This window comes from Hyaena hyaena, unplaced genomic scaffold (assembly GCF_003009895.1).
Source record: "Hyaena hyaena isolate Hyena2069 unplaced genomic scaffold, ASM300989v1 scaffold_253, whole genome shotgun sequence".
Lineage (NCBI taxonomy): Eukaryota > Metazoa > Chordata > Mammalia > Carnivora > Hyaenidae > Hyaena > Hyaena hyaena.
In genome coordinates this window covers 1732529-1749062 of record NW_024080887.1, presented here as the reverse complement: position 1 = coordinate 1749062, position 16534 = coordinate 1732529, and the positions used below count along the sequence as shown (strand labels likewise).

Sequence of the window (16534 nt, the reverse complement as noted above, 5' to 3'; positions counted from 1 at the left end):
CCCGTACAGGCACTGGGTCATTTTCTCCAGGAATGATCTTCAGCTAAGGGCTCCCATACCAAAGCACCATGTCCCACCCCAGCCTCCTTTCAGGCTGTTTCAAAATCAGCTGGACGAGCCCAACCCAAGACACAAACTGGGTATTCAGGCTTCCCAGAACCTTAGGGGCTCAATGTAAGGCCCAAACCTGATGTCCCCAACCCCACAATGAAGTCTGTGAGCAAGAAGATAGGGATTCATTTAACTGTTATAAAGACAAACGGAATAGATATTTTTCTTAAAAAAAAAAAAATTAACCTTTCCAGCCTCCAGAGAGAAGAGCATTTTTTTCCTAATATTTATTTTTGAGAGCAAGCAAGCATGAGTAAATGAGGGGCTGGGGGGTCGGGGGGAGGATCCCAAGCAGGCTCCATACTGACAGCAGTGAGAGCAATGTGGGGCTCAAACTCACAAATGGCAAGATCATGACCTGAGCCAGTCAGATGTCCGACCAACCAAGCCACCCAAGCAGCCCACATTTTCTCTTTAAGTGGTGTAATCCTATTAATATACAAATTTTTAGAAGTGTAAACAATGCTAGTCTCCCATAGACACATGCAAGGTTAACTCTGGTAAGGAATGAATGATCAGCTTTATGGACATTTTTATACTCACAAATAAACCTAACCATAATAGTAACTAAAAGGCTTACTATGTGTCAAGCCCATTTTGAGTGTTCATGTGTTAGCTCACGTACTCCTGACAACCTTTCAAGATAAATTCAATCATGGGTCTCGTGAATGAAAAAAAAAAACAAAACCAGAAGTTCAGGGAGATTAAACAACATGCTCAAGGTCACAGACTAAGTTGCTGAGCCAGGATCTCACTTTTTACTTCTTGTCACTATGCTTTTCTATCCCATGTGTATTTAAATAAAAGTGATCTTTGGCAGCCGAGTAGCTGTCAGTCAGACATCCAACACTTGATTTCAGCTTAGGTCATGAGCTCATGATTTGTGGGATCAAGCCCTGCATCAGGCTCTGTGCTGACAGCCAGAGCCTGCTAGGGATTCTTTGTCTCCCTCTCTCTCTCTCTGCCCCTTCCCTGCTATGTGTGAGTACACACACACTCTCTCTCTCTCTCTCTCAAAATAAACTTAAAAAAAAAAGTAATACTAAATGATGATCCTAAATATAACCCACTCGTGACACTGAAAAAGTTCCACATCCACATACATAGATCCTTTTTAATGAATACATTTCATCCCAATGTATATCTGTATATTTTCCCATTATATACTAAGCAGCAATAAACATCTTTGTGAACACATCCGGGGACCCTCAAGTGAGGGATGTTCCCATACATTGTTGATGCTGTCCTGTGCCTCTCCCCACCATTTGCCACCCGTCAATATCAATTCCTCTTGAAGCCTTACTGTTCTCTGCCATCACTTCAAGACCATTTAATCACCTACTGCAGACTCTAAAACTGGTCTCCCCACCTCCAGACTGAAGTTCTGAAACACAAACCTGGCCCTGTCAACTTCCCTCTTTAAAACCTTTTCAGATGCTAAACCCCCTTCTACAGTCTACAAAGCCATGTGGCCCTGGCTTAGCTCTCTAGACTCGTTACCAACTACACTCCTTGCCCAAACCTCAAGTAGGAGAAGGAAAAAAGGCGGGGGAGGGGGAGTTTTCATTTAATAGGCTGTGTTCTCCTGCCCCCTGGCACTTGCAAAAGCTGTTCCCTCAGCCCAGAACACTTCTCTTCCATCAAGTGTTCATTGCATGTTCCTCCTCAGGAAGCCTTCCCTGCCCTTCCAGAAACTGGGCTGGCAAGCACTCCCCAGCAACTGGTTCTTCTTGCCCCTATGTTCACTTTCCTAGATCGTGATAGTGTTTCATGCCAGTCTCCCCCAATGGACAACAGGCTCCTGAGGGCAAGGGAAACATGTTACTTAGCCATCACAGCCTTGGTCCCTAGCAGGGATAGGCCTGCTATATCTGTGGATGCCAGATCCAATACTCTCCCTTAAAGCCATGTGTCCTAGTGGTCTTATTTTATGCTTTTATTTATTTTTTAAATGTTTTATTTATTTCTAGGAGAGAGAGAGACAGCGTGAGCAGGAGAGGGTCAGAGAGAGAGGGAGACACAGACTCCGAAACAGGCTCCAGGCCCTGAGCTGGCAGTCAGCACAGAGCCCGACGCGGGGCTTGAACCCATGAACCGGGAGATCATGACCTAAGCAAAAGTCGGACGCTTAACCGACTAAGCCACTCAGGCGCCCCTATTTTATGCTCTTTTAAAAGTCTTTCTAGGAGCATCTTGGGGGCTCAGTTGGTTAAGTGTCCGACTTCAGCTCTCAGGTCATGATCTAGCAGTCCATGGGTTCGAGCCCCACATTGGGCTTTGTGCTGACAGCTCACAGCCTGGAGCCTGCTTGAAATCCTGTGTCTTCCTCTCTCTCTGCCCCTCCCCTACTCATGCTTTTTCAAAAACAAACATTAAAAAAAAACATTAATGGGGCACCTGGGTGGCTTAGTCGGTTAAGCGTCCGACTTTCGCTTAGGTCATGATCTCACGGTTCGTGGGTTCGAGCCCCGCGTCGGGCTCTGTGCTGACTGCCAGCTCAGAGCCTGGGGCCTGTTTCAGTCTGTGACTCCCTCTTTCTCTGACCCTCCCCTGTTCACGCTGTCTCTCTCTCTCTCTCCTAGAAATAAATAAAACATTTAAAAAAAAAAAAACATTAAGAAACAAGTAAATATAAAAAAGTCTAATTCCAGAGAGTCGGATTGATTCACTTATATTTAAAAAGTACAAGTTTTAATCATGTTTTTAAATTTTTTTAATGTTTATTTTTGAGAGAGAGAGAGACAGAGACAGAGAGAGACAGAGCATGAATGGGGGAGGGTCAGAAGGAGAGAGGAAGAGAGACACAGAATCCAAAGCAGGCTCCAGGCTCTGAGCTGTCAGCACAGAGCCCGACATGGGGCTTGAACCAACAAACTATAAGATCATGACCTGAGCTGAAGTCAGATGCTCAACCAACTGAGCCACCCAGGCACACCTACAGTAACTTTTTCAATCAAACAATGATCAGATTGGGGCGCCTGGGTGGCGTAGTCAGTTAAGCGTCCGACTTTCGCTTAGGTCATGATCTCCTGGTTCGTGGGTTCGAGCCCTGCATCGGGCTGTGTGCTGACTGCCAGCTCAGGGCCTGGAGCCTGTTTCAGTCTGTGACTCCCTCTCTCTCTGACCCTCCCCTGCTCACGCTATCTCTCTCTCTCTCTCTCCTAGAAATAAACATTAAAAAAAAAAAAAACTAAAAAAAAAAAATTATCAGATTACAGACTTTTGTCTGTTAAACACTCCCACTAGTTTTCAGTTTTAAGCAAATTGTATAGGATACCAGCAATAATGATGAAAAAGAAAAGGTTCAAATTCTAACTTGATTATGTAGGTTATAGACATTTCAGGGGAAAGGTGTCCTATATAAGTTGGTATTAAGTAAGATCAATTTAATTGCCTATATGAACCAGGCAAGTAAGTGATCAGAGACAGAAGGAACACTTGAGTTCTCCCTTCAGGCCATCTCACCAAGCGTCTGTAGTACAGAAAGCCCACACTCTACCTAAAGGCAGCCTGCACTTCGCTGCCAGTCTCAGTACTGGAAATAAGGGCCAACTGTCTGCTTTTCCAAGAGAAGCTCCAAAAACCAAAGGTAGGTAAAACTTTGGAATTTTAAATGGGGGCAACACTTTTTTTGGATCATCCCTCCCATTCCTCCGAAAAAGAAAATCCATGAGCAATTGTTTGTAATCTCTGATATTTTGATTCCAATCACAGATTTGGAATCAAATTAACAGCTCTTTATGCCTCTAGTTTATCAATGAACTTCTAAGCTTCATGGTCCTCAACTGAAAAATCAGGTCATAAACAAACACGATGATACTTATTAAACACTTCAAACAGATCACAATATAGTGTAAGCAACTAAACGGAGTTTCCTACAGGTGAAGAGTGGATATTACCATCTGTAAATTATCTGCTGCAATCTTCAAAGAACCTAATTGAAGATCTCGCAAGATTTAGAGCCTTTCAAATTCTGATTACTAAATAGTGAGTATTAAAGTCATTAGAAGCCAAACAGAACCAGCAATAAAGAATGCTTAGCAATAGATATTTAATGAGCTGGAAGTGGCTCTTCTAATTAAGAGATCTAATAACTGTCACTAGTTAATAGCCACAGAAAGGCAATAAAGTACACATTTAGGGGTATATGTTTCAGGGAGAACAGTTGCAGCTTCTAAAATCAGCTATTAAAACAAACCCAAAGGTTTTAAGGTAAGCTTTTCAAATCAGATGTACTTCTATTGTCAGGTGACAGACCCTTGCCCAACACTTCCACTAATTTTCATACCGTTTTAAGTAAATTCCACAGAAAACCAACTACAATATTAGGAAGAGTCTATTAAAGAATTGCTTTATTAATACAAAACATACAAACAATTGAGTGCTAAGAAATTTAAATATCTAAGTCATAGCAAACAGGTGGCAATTCAACATCCAGGGTCGACAGAACACTTGGAGACTGCAAAAGATCTAGAAAACAGGAATTTCTTATTCAATATCTGCAAACTCTTTAGTCACCATCCATCTCAACAAAGATGTTAGTTGTCAGTTTTGCTCCTAAATTCTTATTTTCCCCTTTGTCTAATGAATCCCTACCCCCACCCCAGTTAGACATGCACGCATGTGTGTACGCACACACACACACAGCCCAGTTAGACATGCACATACACACTTCTTTGAATGTGGCTAAGATCCCAGAACTAATCTTCATTAGGAAATATATCTTAGACATAACTGAAACTCTATTGTTTTTAAGGACCCAAGTAAGAGCCAACCATATCATTAACTTACAAAATAATATACGTTATCCCATCAGAACGAATAGAAAACATACTGATGGGTTTTGATCATCAGTTTGAGCGAAGCCTCAAACCTTGTCAGTAAAGTTTTGCCATTCTATGCTACTGTGCTCAGGGCTCTTGGTCCTAGATTAGCTTTGGATGGAACTTGGAACTCTCATTCCAAGCAAGTTTATTACAGTTCAAGTTATAACCTAAGAAGTTATACACTAAATTTAATCTTCCTTTCTGTATCTAAGACTGTCTAGATTCCAGAATGACTTTATTTTATCTGGACATTTGAGACTAAAAACAGCACCAATTGAGAGCAGTTTTCATTATTCTGAAACCCTATCCCTAAAGTTTGAAAGACAGAAATTACTTGTAGGCTAACCTTCCATACAACTCTGCCCCCACGATAATGAAAGTATTCTGACAAGTAATTTGCAGCTCTTCTAGAAAGACACTTGTTCACTTACTAGACTCCCATGGTTGAGAGGGCATCTTCAGAGGTGAAGGGGGCCCCAGGTGTAACAGCTTTTCAAGTTCCCTCTCCTCATCAAGGATCATGAGAGGCACTCCATTCAAGGGGAGGTGTGCAATCTGGTGCTCTTCAGGCAGGTCAAAACTCTCAAAATCTGCCACAGAGACAAAGCACTTTATCAGAACAGTGGTTCTCAGGGTGCTCAGTGGACCCCTGGGGATCTGAGACCCATTTAGTGAGTCCACGAAGTAAAAATATGTTAATAACAGTAACGCCTTCTACTACTGTGTTGACATTTGCAATGATGGTATAAAAGCAATGATGGATGGAATTGCTTGCTGTGCCACAAATCAAGGTAATGACAATAAACTGTATTTTGTAGTCCTTATATTCCTCAATATCATTGGCTTGCAGCTTCACATATCACTCACTTTACCATATGCAGTAAGAAGTATTAATTTTGTCAGCTCTAAACCCTTAAGAACATGTCTTTTAGTATCTGTATGATGAAGTGAGAAGTACTCCATAAAGCACTTCTGCTGCATACTCAAGTACCACGGTGAGCTCAAAGAAAAAAAAAATCTGCGTGATTATTTGGTTTGCAAGCTAAACTGGAGGACTTTTTCCTGGAACACTGGTTGAAATAACAGAAAGACAAAGTGTGGTTACTCAGACTTAGATATTTGTAGCACATTTCCTCAGAGGAATCAAAGAAATCCATCACCTCAAGGAAAATAGTATCTGTTGCAAACGATAAAACCCACAACTTCAAGGAAAAAACAAACTAGAATTTTGAAAACTTATCTGTAATCATTAGCTTTGACAACTTCCTAATACTTACACTTTTCTGATGAGATCAGTGGTGACATTAATGAGTGTATATTTGACACTGCATAATGAAACACTTCAATGTTTGGATGATCTACATTTCCCCATGAATCATTATTTCTAAACGATCAATGTGTGATTAAATGTATCTTTTATTTTTGCATTTAAATTTAAATTGAAAATAAAATAAATGGATTTTATTTTTAGAGCACAAATGTTCACTGACAGGGTTTCAGATTACACATTGCAACCATACATTCAGAAATTGCCACTTGTTGGGTTTTAGTGTGGTATGAAAGAACTCTCCACACTTATCTAAAAAGACTATTAAATGCTCCTCCTTGTCCTAACTACATATCTGTAGGAGGCCAGATTTTTTTTCCATGTACTTCAATCAAAACAGGAGATGTGACAGGTTGAATGCAAACTTGGAATATAGGTGTTGTATGTTAAGCCAAATTAAGCAAGTTTTCAAAAATATAAAACCATGCCATTCTTCTAGATGTTTTAGAAAAGTTATTTTATGTTTAAAAAAAAGTTACTTACATTAATATAATGGGGGTTTTTTGAGGATTTTTTTTTTAATCAATTTTAATTCCTAATACAGGAAATTTAAACAATACACAAAAGTTCTTTGGGGTCTTCACTAACTTTTTTAAGAGTGGTCAAAGACCTTAAAAAAAAAAAAAAAAATCAAGAACCACTGTGTTTAACACTCCTTATAATCCAAATGCCTTACTTCTTAGAATTATTTTAAAAAGATTTTTCTTAGGGCACCTGGCTGGCTCAGTTCGTAGAACATGCAACTCTTGATCTCAGGGTCATGAGTTTGACCCCATGTTGGGCATGGAGATTAAAAAAATTTTTTTTAATTTTAAAGTAATTTTTTGAGGGGGGGCAGAGACAGAGAGGAGGCCCAGAGAGGAACGGGGGAGGGGGCCAGAGAGGGACAGAGCGGGGGACAGGGATGGGGGGATAGGGATGGGGGGTGCAGGGAGAGCACGAGTGAGGGAGGGGCAGAGGGAGAGGGAGGGACAGAATCCCAAGGTGACTCCATGCTGGACATGGAGACTCAAATCCCAGGACCAACCAGATCATAACCCAAGCCAAAAAGCAAGTCAGATGCTTAACCAACTAAGCCACCCAGGTGTCCCTAAAAAACTTTTTAATTAAAAAAGTACAATAGATTTTTCTTGACAGTAACAAAAATAAAATTTAGATTCTTTCCTTTTTTCAAGGGGGTTAGCATTTCCTCAAAAGAACAAAGATGGGAGAGAAGCATTATGTTCTCAAGTGTGAAAGTTCTTTAAAGCCTAATTACTAGGAATTACCCTACTCTTTCCAAGACTGCTAAAACCCAGAAGTTAAAAAGGAACTGAGTGATAGGGGACTACTTAATTTAAAACCACTGAATTATAAAGGAAACCATAAGCAGACAAGACTCCAGAGGAAAAAAGTCTGCAATCTAATAGAGCTAATTTCTTTTATCCACAAAAGCTGCTGAGAACATCATTATCAAAGGAAAACAGAGATACAAACAGGAAGTTAAAAATACTATAGAAGGCCAATAATCAAATATTGGCTCACTACACAGACATGCACCCCAATTAAAAACCATGAGATACCCACGGCCTTTTTGATAAGGTAAGGCTAAGAGTGTTTAAACATTTGCCATTAGAGATTGAAGGGGAAACAGGCACCCTCAACCTCTGGAGGTGGGTTTGGTAATTTATGCTATTTTCGAGGACAATTTAGCAGCTCTTTCCTCAAACACAGCCTATTGTAGTCATCCTTCTTGATCAACATGCATAAATCTACCTCATCATTTTTTTTTTTTTTTTACAAATAGTTTATTGTCAAATTAGTTTCCACATAACACTCAGTGCTCATCCCCAAAGTGCCCTCCTCCATGCCCATCCCCCCCTCCCCCCCACATCCATCAGTCCTCAGTTTTTGTCAGCATTTAAGAGTCTCTCATGGTTTGCCTCTCTCCCTTTCCCCCATTTCCGCCCTTCTTCTCCCCCTTGTTCCTCCGTCAAGTTCCTCCTAATCCTCCTCTACGTGCAAACATATGATATTTGTCCTTCTCTGCCTGACTTATTTCGCTCAGCATAACACCCTCAAGGTCCATCCATGTTGCTACACATGGCCAGATTTCATGTTTCTCACTGCCATGTAGTATTCCATTGTATAGATAAACCACATCTTCTTGATCCATTCGTCTGTTGATGGACACTTAGGCTCTTTCCATGTTTTAGCTATTGTGGAGAGTGCTGCTATGAACATTGGGGTACATGTGCTCCTATGCCTCAGCATTTCTGTATCCCTTGGGTAAATTCCTAGCAGTGCTATTGCTGGGTCATAAGGGAGTTCTATTGTTAGTTTCCTGAGGAACCTCCACACTGTTTTCCAGAGGGGCTGTACCAGTTTACATTCCCACCAACAGTGTAGGAGGGTGCCCGTTTCTCCACATCCTCGCCAGCATCTAGAGTTCTCTGATTTGCTCATTTTAGCCACTCTGACTGGCGTGAGGTGGTATCTCAGTGTGGTTTTGATTTGTATTTCCCTGATGTACCTCATCATTTTTTAAAAATGTTTTTTATGGGGCGCCTGGGTGGCTTAGTCGGTTAAGCGTCCGACTTTCGCTTAGGTCATGATCTCGCGGTTCGTGGTTTCGAGCCCCGCGTCGGGCTCTGTGCTGACTGCCAGCTCGGAGCCTGGAGCCTATTTCAGAGTCTGTGTCTCCCTCTCTCTCTGACCCTCCCCTGCTCACGCTGTCTCTCTCTCTCCTAGAAATAAATAAAAATATAAAAAAAAAAAAAATGTTTTTTATTTATTTCTGAGAGAGAAATAAATACTGCTCACAGGGTGAGCAGGGGAGGGTCAGAGAGAGAGGGAAATACAGAATCTGAAGCAGGCTCCAGGCTCTGAGCTAGCTGTCAGCACAGAGCCAGACGCGGGGCTCAAACCCATGATCATGACCTGAGCCTAAGTCAGATGCTTAACTGACTGACCCACCCGGGTGCCCCACCTCATTATTTTCTTTAATGGCTGAATGGTAACCATTAGCATGGAAGCATTTACACTGCATCAAAACTTAATCACCTACCTTTGAGACTCAGTAATCCTTCAAGTTTACCCTCCAGCTATACTCACAAACTCACAGAATTTCAAGAACACTAACTACAGAACTGTATTATATAAAAGCAAAAGACAAGCTGGATGTACAGGATGACTAAATGCCCTTTGGACAAAAGGGTGAAAGTTCCAGCTCCGTAATCTAGAAGGTCCTGTGTGACCTTCCCCGAGTTTCATCTGTGTTGTCCTTCCCTCTGTCTTCATTTCCCAGAACCCCTCCAACCTTTGGCTCTGCCTCAGATCTCTGCACACACTCTGTGCTGTGGTCTTGCCCTGCCCCTCCCCTTCTTCACCTGGCTATCCCCAGATAGCCTTTAAAACTCAACTTCCTGTCATATCCAGAGAAAGCTTCCCCACTTTTCCAGGTGAGACTCAGTCCCACTAAGGGACCGGTTTTTCTCCTTGGTCACTTACAGTGAGACGATTTGTTTGGGGTTTGACTTTCCCTCCCACTCATGGGCTCCTCGGGGTGGGGCCTATCTTGTTAACCACTGCACCCAAAGTCTGGATGCAGTAGCCTCTCCTCAAATGGGATTAAGTCAAAGCTTGAAAAGATAGCTCTATAACAGAAAATACTTGATTCACATAGCAGGTTGAAGGAGTAGAAACGCACATGTTTTCACAGACTATGTAGATTTTTTCACCACTGTTCAACTTGACATAAAGCCCACTTTCTAAAAGCCTTGCCAGGAATAATGTCCACTTTAGACTTGTTCACTATTAATGAATACATCTTATTGCCCTTATGTGGGAAGTTTTTGAGGTCGGGAACAATGTGCTCCACATCCTTGCACCAATTCCCCTTCGGGCCTAAGAGATTCCTTACAAAAAAATCCACCATCAAATACATTTGTGCAAAGACCAGATTCAGACAGTCTTATTACAATTTGGGGTCACAGGTCTATTCATATTAAATTAGAGCTGAATTGGATTCTAAGAGAAACTCAAGACCCAAGCATCTTTGTAATACCAAAAAAATAGTACCTAAAGGATTGAAGGGAAAGAATTTTTCTATTTCAGGATAGGTGTCATCCGAGGCTGGAACAGTGCTTTTTGCTTTGACAGTCTTCTCAGTTACCTAAAACCACCCAAGAAAATATGAATTAGAGTGGAAGCCTTGTCAACAGATTAGTACAAAAGATCATAAGTCTTTAAGATATGTGACTGCTTCACCACTTTCACAGACTTCTAAACAACTGTAATCCTTAGTTCTCATTAATCACATACAAATGCAATTCAGCAATTCTAGTAGCGTAGCTGAAGAATTAAGTCTGTTATTTAAGTATCAGTACCTCTCAGCCTAAGTTACCAAGAATAGAACGTTAATTCAGAGCTAATCAACTCAATCACTCAACCTGACACAGAAAATGAGCATGAGTCACGCAAAAGGAAACTAATCATAGAAGTCATGTTTGGCTATCGGAAGTGTGCTTTCCATTTGTGTTTCCATCAGTGTCACCTTATTTATTTGCTTAGTTAATGTTAAGTGAAATACACACGGAGTAAGAGCCAGCAAAAGACAGTCAAGGACTTTAAAAGCCTGGATAATTCCCTAGTCTAACTTTGGCAGATAGGCAGTCTACAATAGGTCAAAGCAGAAGCCTACATATTCTTGATTTAACCTTACGTCATATGTGTATGCCTAGAGGAAATATTTTTTTTTAAGTTTGAGAGAGACGGGGTGGGGGGGGGGATGTTGAGAGACAGCCACACTGCCAGCGCAGAGCCCGATGTGGGGCTTGAACTGACCCAAGAAGCCCCAAGATCATGACTTGAGCCAAAACCAAGAGTCAGATACTTAACCGACTGAGCCACCCAGGCACCCCTAGAGGAAAACTTTAAAGTAGGGTTTCCCACATTTCAGTACTATGTCACATTCTCATTATTTTTGCCATAGCCTTGCAATACTTGACTATAACATTTCTTGCTCAGCTTAGTTTGTAAAAAAAAAAAAACAAAAAAACAAAAAAACACTTGGGGCCACCTGGGTGGCTCAGTTGGTTAAGCGTCTGACTCTTGATTTCGGCTCAGGTCATGATCTCATAGTTTGTGAGGTCAAGTCCCACATCAGGCTCTGTGCTAGCAGTACAGAGCTTGCTTGGGATTCTGTTTCCCTCTCACCCTGTGCCCCTCCCCTGCTCTCTCTCAAAAATAAACAAACATTAAAAAAAAATAAAAATAAAAAAGACACCGTGTCCTAAAGCACACTACAAGTTTCATTTTGATCTAAAGTATTAGTGTTCTTCCTACTATACATTAAGACCATTATTCGAATAAAGTATTAATCTACATGCTGAAGTTATCTTTCACAGCAAAGTTTACTTAGTCTGGGATGCATGGACTTGCAACTTGTGCACACACACAAAGGTCAACATGTTAGCAAAGTAGAGTACCTGGTGCTTGCTCTAGGAGGCCAGGAGGAGGGTGGCAGCACATATTGTATTGCTATGTGACCTCCTGCAAAGCTCCCTCCCTCTTAGTACTTTCTGTGTCTGTAAGTAGATACCACCACAAACCAATCTGCTTCGACTCTAGTTAAGAGCAGGTGAGGCAAAAACATTCACCAGCTGCTTGTGAGACTTCTCATCTTGAGGCACAGAGAAGTCCACAAAGAGAATAGGATTCTCCCCTGCTAATCGGTGTTTGGTAGCCTATATATTTCCTTCTATTCACAAGAAAGAAAGGTAAGGTGCCAATAGTCATTTTAAAAGTCAAAAGTGCTAAAGTGTTTATAGACAACCACTTTGTAGCCAACACTTACCTTTTTGGCAGAGAAGTTTGGCTGCTTCTGTTTGAGGGGTCCGTTTGTCTTTACTGAATTTTCTGTGGCTCTGTTGACAGTTCCTAAAGCCTTTCTGGTAACTTTAGGTAAGGCTCCTTGAGCATCAAACATTTTGCCTACACATGGTGTTGAAACCTGAGATCTTCCATCTAAAGCTTTGACTGCTGAAGAAAAAAATCTTACCATAAGTTTATTCAGGCAAGGAAAACCTGCCCAAGTTTAAGGCTGACTGTGAGTATAAACTTGGCCTAACTCTCATCCCCAGACTCAACCCCCATTTTTGACAGTGGCTTGGCCATATGCCTAACAGTACTTCAGTTTTGTGCTCTCTTAAATCGTCTCTTAAGATACTTAATTGAGATACTCTTTTTCATGTAAAGAGTTTAAAAAAAAAAACGGGGGGGGGGGGGGGGGGGGGGGGGGGAGAGACCCAAAACAAGCAAATCACAATAGTAGCATTCTGCAGTACTTGACTCCAGGTGCCAACAAAGTACGCTCCCGGACTCCAAGCCACGCCCACAATTGGTTCACAGTACCTGTGGCTGTGACTACTGCCCGTCTACTTACGAGGCTTGGACCGCAGCTTCTGCCCATCCTTGGGAACCACACGGGTGCCTGGTTCTCCATTCTCCTTATCAACAAAGATCAGGGTAGCCATTCTGGATCAGCTGCGGGTGCGAAATACATATTAGACCCTGGAGGTTACGGAAGATGAGAGAAGCGAAGGTGTAGGTAGCAAAGACCAAACTTTCTGCCCTGGGCACGTCCACGCGAAAACTAGAACTAAGGAGACAGCGAACCCCGTTCTTGAGCCAACAGGCATTTAATGCTCTTAACTCTTGAAGCCTGGGTCCGAGGCTCTTAATTCCAGAAGAGTCGGCGGTTTGGGGCTGGCAAGTGCCCGTACTCCTCAGAACCGAACTGCCGAGGACTGGAGGAGGGCGCCCGCAGTCCCCGGCCGCGGCTCAACCTAGCTTGGCGCTACAGACCACCTCGCGGAGCCCCGGCCCCCAGCTCACCCACTTCCGCGCGGGACCCGCGGGCCCAACACTCGCGACCTCTTGGTTCACCCACGTGAGGACCAACTGCCAAACTCTTCCAAGACGCAGCCTGCAGCGGCCGCGCCAGACCCGGTGTTTAAACCACAACTCACGCCCCGATTGGTTGTCCGGGAGGCGGTACCGTGGGTGGGGCGGAGGCTCCCAGGAAGAACCAATGCGAAGAACTAAACTCCCGGTGCGGTTCTGGAAAGCTTTTAACGGGAAGTCAGTAGCTTGCTTCCTGGGAAGAAAAAAAATCAAATCGGCTGACAGCTTTACTTGTAGGTGTTTTTAACTTGCTCCTTACAGAGATAGAAAGGGAGTGAATATGGTCTTCTATTCCAAGAAGTAAATGATTTTCATGATATCAAGATACAGAGATTTGGGTTTTTTTTCCTGAGACACTAGGATGTCCAGGAAGTTTTTAAATGATTGTGAGATTCAAAAATTCAAGGCAAAGTGCCAACAGAACTACTTTCCTAAAGTCTTTAATTAATTATTTGTCCAAAGAGTAAATTGACCAGATCAAATATAAAAGAAGAGGCAGCACTGGCGGAAAGGCATTGCAGTCATTAGAAAAATAACTGAGGAACTATGGATACATACACTTGTATTTCAACTAGATATATGAAAAAAAAACCCATAGTCGAGTGGAAAAACAACTTATTCCCTCTAAAGAACAACTGCAGAGCAGAATTAAAAATTAAGAAACAATGTAAATACAGATCAAACAGCAATGTTTGTGTCATTCCTTTAGGTTTGTGATGAAGAATGGACTGATTATTCCCTAATCGCAGAACAACCCTCAACGTTTCAGGCTAGGATGCAGCGTCAGGAACCTGGCTTATGAACAAAATGATGATCCTAAGGAGTACATAATTCAGACTTTTACTAGATAATTCTATCTGTTACTAGAATTCATTTTAAATCTCTAACATCTCAACAATACATTCATCAAAGCTGCCTAGAAAGGCCTGGTGGGGGGAGGGCAGAAAGATGAGAAAAAGTTCTGGGGAATAATAAAAATACAGAAAAGGAATTTTAATTTCCAAATTACGGAGAGAAGTTATGCTTGGAAAATTAATGACCTTTTCCTATTTCTATAAGTAAATGGAAACAGATTGAACACATACAAGGTAAAGGAAAGAATTCAAAAGACCAAAGCTGACCAGTGTCATCCAATCCCTACTCCCCACAGGTCACTAGATACATTCTAACTTGGCAGTAAGTTGGGAGAGAGTAGTTGAGGCTATGTTATTTTCAAAAGTTTTCACACTATACCTGGCACAGATGCGGTTCTCAATATATGTCAGTTCATTGGCCCTTTTCCCCTGACATTTCAGGACCAGAACTGAAGGATTGATTCGTTCAATAAATATTTATTGAATGTTGGTTAAATGCTAGACAGTGGGCTAGGCATCAAGAAAAATGATCCTAACTAAAGAAGGTAAAAAGGAGGAAAAAAACCACACACATTCATACCTTTATTGCCCCTTCCCTGTTCTTTTTCTTTATTCCTACTCCATCCCTTATTTTCACCCTGTACCTCCTTCTAAATGTTTCAGCTCCATATTACATCATCAGCACACAAAAGTGTTCACTTTGAAACCAATCTGTACAGCACTAAAGCTTCAAAGTGGGGATTCTTTACTTCCTAAGGTCTTTGGGTGCAAGATTTACATGTCCCCAGGGTAAGTCTTCCCCTTACAACAGGAAGCATGGTCTCTCAAGGTCATGCAGTAAAATGCTATAAACCACCCCCTCTGAGTGATTGGTGTCTTGTCACCAACGATACCCCAGACTCCCTACTATTTTGGAGTTACCCAATTAGTAAATCACCCTCACCTTATAACAGCACCTAGATCCTAATCAATCCCAGTTAACTCCAATTGTGATTTGCAAACAGTAACCTATCTAGTACTGACCCTTGCTTCTCTACACGCTCCTCCAAATCCTCCGGAAGGAACCCAAACCTTTCAAAATACCCTTCCCTCTTATCCAGCATATTTTATGATTCCTCTGGGAGATGTGCTCCCTGACTTGTGCCTGGTGGGTTTGTTTCCCCCATAAGATTTAATGGTAATTAAATCTCTACACCCAAAATGAGGCTCAAACTCACAACCCCTGTATCAAGAGTTGCATGCTCTACCGACTGAGCCAGCCATGTGTCTTGTGTCTAGTGGTTTTTAACAGGCCTCATACTTCCAAGCAAATTGCAATAATTTGTTTAAAAGGATAAAAATAAAACGTAGATGATTCAGAGACTACTTACTTTCAGGCCATTCTCTGACCTTTTCTATCCCTTCACCTATTGCCCTATAAAATCAAAATTAGTATTTATGTTCTAAACTCTAGGCACTGCAAAGTTTTAATAAGGAAAAAAATAGATTATGATTGGCTTCTATTGAAGCAAGGATGTTAACTATTTTCACCTTTACTTTTAAGAGCAATACATGTTGGAGCGCCTGAGTGGCTCAGTGGGAAAAGCTTTTGACATCGATTGAGGTTATGATCTCGCTATTGGTGGGTTCCAGCTCTTCTGTGGGGCTGTGTGTTGACAGCTCAGAACCTGGAGCCTACTTCAGATACTGTGTCCCCCTCTCTGCCCCGCCTCTGCTCATTATCTCTCTCTTTCTCGCTCGCTCAAAAATAAACGTTTCTTAAAAATTAAAAAAATAAAAGCAATACGTTTCTTTGAGGAAAAAAAGACAACAGCACAAAGAAAGAAAACACAGGAAATTCTACTACCAAAATTACTGCTTATTTTGGTATTTTTATCTCATTTCATATGTGTACTTTAAAAGGAGGGCTGAGATATCAGATACTATTGATTTCCCGAAACAGAAATTGTCTTGTAGTATTTTTTTCTAATGATAAAACACAAGATCACTTGGGTGCAGAAAGTCACAATTAACTAATAGTCCCTTATGTTTTCATAGCATCTGCTATTCCTTTCACAGCGACTTTTTACAACTGTAAATTATTTGAAATTACTATTTTAAGTGTCTTTTTCACTCTGTATGATTAAATTCGAGGACATAAAGACACTTTTTCTTCACCACGTCCCCATGTCACACACTACGCGGCTAATTAATACTAATTTTAACAGTTTTTTTTCTCTTAATACGTCACGAACTTTCCCATTCATTTTATACCTCTGTAGAGAAACTTAAGCTGCTGCCTGTCCTCCGGACTTTTTTTTTCCCAACGTCCTAAGATTCTGCGATTCTAAAAGAAACAATAATTCAAACGTACGTTAACAGGGAAACAACTGCTGAAACTTAACCCCCTTTCACAGTCCCGACGGGGGGGGGGGGGGGGGGGGGGGGGGGGGAAAGCACTCGAGATCTCGCGATAACAACGTCGCGTGGGC

The 16534-nt window shown here is 41.7% G+C and overlaps 1 protein-coding gene across 7 annotated transcripts; it reads right to left on the bottom strand.

Moving 5' to 3' along the window:
• Positions 1–4446: 4446 nt before the first annotated feature.
• On the bottom strand, positions 4447–16528 carry PTTG1 (PTTG1 regulator of sister chromatid separation, securin). 7 transcript variants are annotated; one of them, XM_039245349.1, is made up of 7 exons: positions 16417–16463; positions 13275–13402; positions 12689–12789; positions 12101–12285; positions 10324–10417; positions 5369–5527; positions 4447–4581 (listed from the first exon to the last, which is right to left on the bottom strand). In XM_039245349.1, the coding sequence occupies exons 3-7, from the start codon at positions 12777–12779 to the stop codon at positions 4505–4507; spliced, it is 606 nt and encodes a 201-aa protein (XP_039101280.1). In that variant the 5' UTR covers positions 12780–12789; positions 13275–13402; positions 16417–16463; the 3' UTR covers positions 4447–4504. The 7 variants fall into 7 exon arrangements, with proteins under 7 accessions (XP_039101280.1, XP_039101278.1, XP_039101281.1 ...); XM_039245347.1 differs by lacking the exon at positions 13275–13402 and having other exon boundaries at positions 16417–16528; XM_039245350.1 differs by lacking the exons at positions 13275–13402; positions 16417–16463 and adding an exon at positions 16076–16094.
• Between the last annotated feature and the right edge of the window lie 6 nt (positions 16529–16534).